This window comes from Mercenaria mercenaria, chromosome 11 (genome assembly GCF_021730395.1).
Source record: "Mercenaria mercenaria strain notata chromosome 11, MADL_Memer_1, whole genome shotgun sequence".
Classification (NCBI taxonomy): domain Eukaryota; kingdom Metazoa; phylum Mollusca; class Bivalvia; order Venerida; family Veneridae; genus Mercenaria; species Mercenaria mercenaria.
The window spans coordinates 36,123,477-36,131,026 of record NC_069371.1 but is presented as its reverse complement, the minus strand read 5'-3'; the positions used below and the strand labels follow the sequence as shown (position 1 = coordinate 36,131,026).

At 34.3% G+C, this 7,550-nt stretch overlaps 1 protein-coding gene across 1 annotated transcript; it reads right to left on the bottom strand.

The window, feature by feature from the left end:
* Positions 1 to 4,279: 4,279 nt before the first annotated feature.
* LOC123532906 (uncharacterized) lies at positions 4,280 to 7,036 on the bottom strand. Its single transcript, XM_045314508.2, has 3 exons — positions 6,236 to 7,036; positions 5,626 to 5,814; positions 4,280 to 5,253 (listed from the first exon to the last, which is right to left on the bottom strand). Exons 1-3 carry the CDS (start codon positions 6,987 to 6,989, stop codon positions 5,033 to 5,035), a joined length of 1,164 nt encoding a protein of 387 aa, XP_045170443.2. The 5' UTR covers positions 6,990 to 7,036; the 3' UTR covers positions 4,280 to 5,032.
* Between the last annotated feature and the right edge of the window lie 514 nt (positions 7,037 to 7,550).

The following is a 7,550-nucleotide window of genomic DNA, read 5'->3' as shown; positions in this document are numbered from 1 at the left end:
ATCAATTATGGGTTTTAATGCGTAAAATTTGGCACAATGATAGATTTTACTATATATTAACTGATCAGAAAGTGCTGCTGCCGATTTCTTTTAAAATGTACAAACGCGAGCGTGTCAGATTTCTGGCACGATTATTGGTATGATTTCCCTACGGAGTGCACTTCAGCTCTCCCGTCCAAATCCAGTATATAAACCGAGAGAGCTGAAGATCTTAAGCTACAGGAGTGCCTGTGATAAATTACTGACTCTGGTATATACCGTATTCAATCGATTTGAATGATAAGTATCTTTAATGTATATATTTTGTAACCATAGTAATCCATACCCTAACCTTTAGTCAGTATATTATAGGCATACAGACACTAAAAAGAAAAATGGCGCGAAAAAAAATGGTAGTCGCATAATGGCGGATACAAATAGTCCTCAGCTTTTTGCTCTGTAGAGCTATTTTCCTTATTTTCTTTGCAATTTTTTTTGCTAAAATCACATGACAGATCTATGCTTGACATGTAGGTAGCATTTTCATAATGAAATAACAACGTTACAAAATTTTTCATGGAAACGTAGATCATACACCACCAGTATAATTTGGGGTCTCATTTTTTAGCTGATTTTGCAGTTGGTGTGTTTGACTGAAATTATTTTTTTTGCATCAAACATTACCCCCACTTTTCTTTTGATTTTTAGTTAGTACTGACAACATTCTTCAAGAAAATGTAGGTTACAGAAATTTAAAATGGGTCCTGATGTGTGCTGCGGTCATTGGAATTAGGTCAATTTTATATAGAATAAAGAACAACAACTATTTAGTGTGTTATAGCCTATAATGGCATACAGACACTAAAAAGAAAAATGGCGCGAAAAAAAATGGTAGCCGCATAATGGCGGATACAAATAGTCCTCAGTTGTTTTGCTCTGTAGAGCTATTTACCTTATTTTCTTTGCATTTTTTTTTTGCTAAAATCACATGACAGATCTATGCTTGACATGTAGGTAGCATTTTCATAATGAAATAACAACATTACAAAATTTTTCATGGAAACGTAGATCATACACCACCAGTATAATTCCGAATTGGAATTAGGTCAATTTTTATAGAATAAAGAACAACAACTATTTAGTGTGTTATAACCTATACACTAATTAAGTGCGGACATGCAGTAATCTGCGTATTTTTGCCGTGCGCTCCGAATGGTTACCACTTCCGGACATGCGCAGAAGACCGCTCCAGGTCTACAGTGAGTAACATCGATAGTATTGTTAATAATTCTAGTAAATGTTTGAATTACAGCATGTATAAGCATGAATTTGTAACTTAGAAATATTTCAAACTTCTGCCAATCGATCTTGCCACAGTATGTAAATTCAGATGTATGAATCATAAATTACCTGTAGAAAAGGAAGATTGTACAGTATTGCTAGAGAACAAAGAATCTGTCAATTATGTAACAATAACTTGTGAGTTGATGAATTTCATTATATCTTCAATTGCACTTACTTTAATAATGTTTGAAAAAAACGAACAACATGACTATTGCTTTAAACATCCTAATGCTATTGCATTCTCCAAACTTATGAATTGTGAAAATAGAACGACTTTACTTAAATTGGCAGTCTTATGTAAAAATATAATGTCTTGTTTTAGACAATTTTTAAGTTTTGGGGTGATGGACCCGTAAGCAAACTTGGCGATATCCGAGTGATTGCTTGTCCTACTTGGGCGGCTCGGCATTCTGTGGATGTAGAATTTGCTTCTTGCTCCCATGCCTTTCCATTAAAACCGGAGAGTGCTGAGATCGTGTATGGAGGATGTGTAGTTCGCCGATTGTGATTGCGGGTCCATTACCTTGATAACATTTCTCATCCTCCTCGTACATTGTTAACCATAAATATATCTTGTTTAATATGCCATGTTGTATGATATGTTATGTTTATATCAGATGCTCAAAAGGGCCTTGAATTTCAATGAACTTTGAAATTTTGATAAAAGTACAGGACGTCATGCGGGAATTTGACGTCATAAATAACGTCATAATACTCTCTTACCGGTCCGCGTGTCAACCGTTGTTTATCGCAGAATGTACAGAGCTTGACTTTCTTCTTTGTTTAACTGGAAATCAAATCGAGCCATGTTAGAATGTTTATTATTATATTTGTATATCATTTTTAAAAGTAATGTATCTGCTACAAATGTACGAGACCTAAAAGTGTTACCTTGGTTACAATTGATATACGGTCAGACATATTAACAGAATGTATATATGTATAAAAATTAGAATTATGTCAATAGGACACAGATGCCCACACATACAGTGTCATCCTTTATGGTCATATTCAGATAAGGTTGTGCATCTAAGCAACTTTGAATCCATTCCTTCAAAAAGTGTATGAGGAGTTGAACACACCAAATTCTTCACTATGGCTTTTTCTGTGAAATATGGAAATGGCCATAATTTAAAAAAAATAGCCACAGACAAAAGTGCATTATTTATGGTCATATTGACATCAAGGCCCTTCATATGTGAAAGTTGAAAGCCAGTCAGACTAATAGTGTTGGAGGTGTTGGACACACAAGAATCTTCTCTTTATTCTATATAGCAAAACTATCAAAGGGCCATATCTGCGGTAAAATGTCACAGCAAAGGTTCCTTCCTTTACGGTCATTTGCACATCAAGCTTGTTAATCTGTGAAAATAAATATTAGATTAAAATCTGAGTTACTAACTCGAAATTACAATTAAGTATCTCGAACTTTTGGCTTAGTATGTTGCCTTTTTAACAGCAAAATTTGAACGTCTGTCCGTCTGTCAAAGGCCACAATTGTTAATTGGCTACTTTTACTGACCCGTATGAATGTTAATTGGATACATCTACTTAAACATTCATATGTTGTAACCAGCATGTAAGAAGTTGAACACAAACTACCATATAAAGTTTGACCTACACTAGCATCTTGAGCTTCCGTATCCAGGGCGGGCATATACCTACAATTACATTTAAAGTATATTCCAATGATAGAGGCTCGAACTTGGTCAAAAACCTGCCGGATATGGTCAAAGTCGTGACATATTTCAGTTTCTTACACTGTCCAGTCGCCTTCGATGACCTCTCCTCAAAATCTAAAACTACCAAAGTACCGGATCATAGTTGGTCTCATAACTACACGCTCGTGTAGGATACTGAATCAACCTATGTATAGCGCAAAAACACATTTGTATGATTTGAATTTAAAATAAATATGGTTTCAACATTTACTTTCGAGTTTCTTAAGGTAGTGTGACACTGATTGACAATCGGCATTTTCCGTTCAATTACGAATTCTCCGTATGACATTTCGGCATTCTCCGTATGAGATTTCGGCATTCTCCATATGAAATTTCGCCATTCTCCGTATGAGATTTCGCCATTCTCCGGTTGTTATTCAAAAGCGACAGTTTTCTGTTATGACCGAAGAATGACGAAATAGCATACGTAGATTACGCCATCGTACGGAAATTTCTGAATGGCATTACCGTCCACTACCTTAAACCAGAATGAGATATTGCTGTAAGCCGGATCACATATTCTTCCGTTTGTTTTGTTAAAACACGCTTAAGGGATGTTTTGGAGTAATTAGTAATTCATTTCAAAATCATATAATTATTAAACTTTCACATTTGTATAGCAGACCAAAAAATAGAAACCTATGATATTAAATTTGACAAATAATTACCTAATCAATATAATAAAAAGGTTACGATTTAGACGTGTTTGCAATACAAGTAAAATTATACAACATTGATAATTATTGTATGGTCTTCCATTATATCCTTCGCCAGTTATATGAAATTTAATTAGAAGTATTAAGTTTCTCCATACTTTGACCTAATAGCATTGACATAAATTTCAGGGAAATTATAAATACATACTGTGAAATTCCTTTATTGACAGCTACGATTCCGGGTAAAAATTGCCTTAATAGTGGGGTGGCATTAATTGTTGAGTTTAATTTACGGTTATGCAAACTCAAGAATGCGGATAATCAAGTATTCTATTGGCTGCCTTTACAGAATTATTCTACATGGAAACAGTTTAAACAAGAATTAAAATGCAAAGTATCTTTTTATTTTTTACACAAAATACATCAGGTACAATGTACAAGTAATCAGTATACTTAAAAAGAATTACATTGTGCAAGTGCAAATTATTATTCATCAGTTATTCATCAGCACTAAACCTAGATCAGTATTAAACTATTCCACACGTCAAGTTTTCAACAGATATATTCTTTGGTCAGAAATTACGACAGACGCAACAGACAAGCTTTCAACTTGGGCACGATTAAATGTAGACAAAATGTTACTAAGTCCATGCATATACAGTATAACTTAATGTGTTCCAAGTGCCTTAATGCTTTCTGCTGGGCATTATCAGACACGCTGATTCCTCAATAGGTCCAGTATTATTTATGTCATCAACAACAGTACATTCCTCCTTCTATGTATTTATTTATTTATCTATTCTGAGAATACAAACAGTTATTACTTACTAAAATATTAATCTAGGGCAGAATAAAAATATCAGTTTGATACGCGAGATATTTTCTTTAGAATTGCACGTGAAATACATAATATTTAAATTCTTTAAATGACCCATATAAATCGCTGGTCCATAGTATGTGCTTTTGATCGGAATAAAGTTCAACACTAAATTTAGTTGGACTAAATCCAAACTCGAAGATGTCACGTAATAAACACTTATTTAATGGTTTGCCCCTCAATATTAAAAACTATTGACCCTCAGTCATTGGGACATCAGACAATAGTTTTGATTATTGACCTGTAAGTCATTCAATAATTGTATAATATATTTTGCAAGTGCAATTCATATTACAAATTATTATTATAAAACTATTCATAAAGTGAAGACACAAAAATGCATTGTAATAGGTATCTTTCAAGATACTGATTTCACACGTACAAATGTAAATTTTTGAAAAGAGGTGGAACATTTTCATACACCTTCAGGGCAAATTATCATCAAAATCAATTTACTATTTTGTAAGCTCACAAATGTAGCCACATTTGTTATTACAGTTCTTAGCACTCCAGCGTTGAATAGTATTTATAGCTACACAACCAACTCCACCAGTAGTTGTCGGTTCTCCAGTATCCCAGAATACCGTATTATCAGTTGGCATGGCGCTTGAATCCGAAAACTGCCACGAAGATCCAACTTTCGACCCGTCTATCCAGTAACAGATTGTAGAATAGCCTGCATAAAATAACTTATATTGAAATAAGATAAGCTTCAAGTGTAAACACACAAAAAATAGCATTGCCTTCTATTGCGTGGACATATAAATCGTTTCTTATTGCTTTAGAGAATTTCATTTGATTCTGTCATAGTAGCAAAAAAGGAGGACAGCGAGTACCTTAAATAATAACATAATATGTTCAACTACTTTACAGTTTTCAGCAAATTTCTAATTCGGGTCATTTAAGACATGCATATACAGCTACGTAAAGATTAAATTTTAACAACAACAGCAAATACATTGTACGGCACGAGACTGACAACACATATGCTGAACTGTTTAAGGTTTGACGAATATGAAAGTTTTGCATAATTGAAATATACATGCACCTGTGCAATTTGAAAGCGAATCTGCAAGGAAAATCTGTTTCCACTCCATATCAATTTTCACGAGACTGGAAGCAAGCCCGGTACATGCCGTAGTCGCCCCATTTTGTTTGACAGACGTTTTGGATATACTGACTTCGAAAGTTTGGTCAAATGTTGGATGTATCCAGTCGCCGCTAACAGATGGGCAAACTGCAAATGTACAATTAGGACTATTTGTAAAATAGCATACTTTGTTAACGTATAGAGATATGTGACCTGTCATTATTAACGTGTCAATAGAATGTATAAACAAATGATATCGTGGTACACTTTTGACACAGTTGTATCATTCTGTCTCGGAAAATGTGAAACAAGAATGTTTTACTACATTACTTGTGTTCACAGCGTTAAAGGCAAAACATCGTAACTGCAATCTTCTTCAAAATTAAATAAACAGACAGAAACACCATTCTTGAATAAGCACAACCAAATATTGTCAGCAAAGCAGGCCACTCCAATGCGCTGACAACTGGCTTTAGAAGCACCAAAAGAAAGGAACATCTGACATTTCGGGAGATGGACCTTGATTATTAATTGTGTCACACAGTACAAGTACCTATTCAAGTTTCACCTGTTTCTGCTGAATTTAATGCATGACCCGTCGTTGCCACTTCCGTTATTGTTGTAGCTTCTAGTGTTCTAGTAATTTCTGTTGTTGTTCCTTCGGTTGTCGCTACTTCTGTTCTTGTTGTTTTAAGAGTTTTTATTGTTGCATTTTCGATCGTATTTGCTTCGGTTGTACTTGTTGTTGATGTTGTTTTTATTTCCATTAATGTAGTTTCTGATGTTGCAGCATATGTTTTTGTTTCTTCTGTGTTTACTTTTGCTTCAGTTGGTGTTGTTTCTTCGGTTGTTGTTGTTTCAGATGTTGTTAATTCTGTTGTTACTTCGATTGACGTAGCTTCGGTTGCTGTTTCAGCTTCTGTGCTTGTTTCTTCTGTAGTTACTATTACTTCGGCTGGTGTTGTTTCTTTGGTTGTTGTTGTTGCTTCAACTGATGCAGCTTCTTTTTTTGTAGATTTGACTGTAGTTGTTTCAGATGTTGTTAATTCTGCTGTTGCTTCAGTTGACCTAGCTTCTGTTGTTCTTTCAGCTTCTACGGTTGTTGCTTCAGTTGTTATTGTTGCTTCGGTTTGTGTTGTTTCTTTATTTTGTATTGTTGCTATAATTGTTGTTGCTTGTGTCAATGATGTTGTAATTACTTCGTTTGCTGGTGTAGTGGCCGTCGCTGGCGCTGAAATGAGTGATCGTAAAACACAAGTAGGGGTGTAACTCCAATTTCCATCTGCTTTGCAGGTACTCTCTACAACCCCGTTGCTTTCCATATATCCATCATTACATCTTATACGGACTCTGGCATTTAAATAACGAATATTCCCGAACACATATCCATTGTCGACGGTCAAATGTTTGCATTCTGCAAAAATGAAAAATGCCGTTTTCAAGCCAAAATAAGCCTAATTTAGATAAATTTGGGGTGTTCATGATAAAAAAGGTAAAACAGATTTTTTTCCTTACCATTATGGTTTATGGAATCGATAAACAGCTAGTAGCTTTGTCAGCATATACGTTTTCTACATTGAATGAATTTATGATTTAAGTAAAGTCGTAAAAGGATTGAGCAAATGGACCATAATTTCTCTTTTGTTTACAATATTAAACAGTTTATTCGCGACCAATTTAGCTGTCCAAGATTTGTCGAAGTAGCAAAATACGCTGAATTTTGTTTTAAAAGTTTTGAGTGTGTTCAAAAACCAGAACAATTAGCATCATAAGTAATGATAAGGTATTTCCAGAGAGCTTTAGTTTGAAATAATAAGGTATTTGATAACAGTTAGTAAAAAATGTAGTAAATACCAAATAATATGGTCTAGAATTATAAGAAA

Excerpts from the sequence above, each read along its gene's own strand:
- LOC123532906 (XM_045314508.2), bottom strand. The coding sequence starts at position 6,989 with ATGGAAAGCAACGGGGTTGTAGAGAGTACCTGCAAAGCAGATGGAAAT. Across the intron at positions 5,815-6,235 it reads ATTAAATTCAGCAGAAACAG|TTTGCCCATCTGTTAGCGGC; the intron begins GTGAAACTTGAA and ends GTACATTTGCAG. Across the intron at positions 5,254-5,625 it reads TTCGCTTTCAAATTGCACAG|GCTATTCTACAATCTGTTAC; the intron begins GTGCATGTATAT and ends TATTTTATGCAG.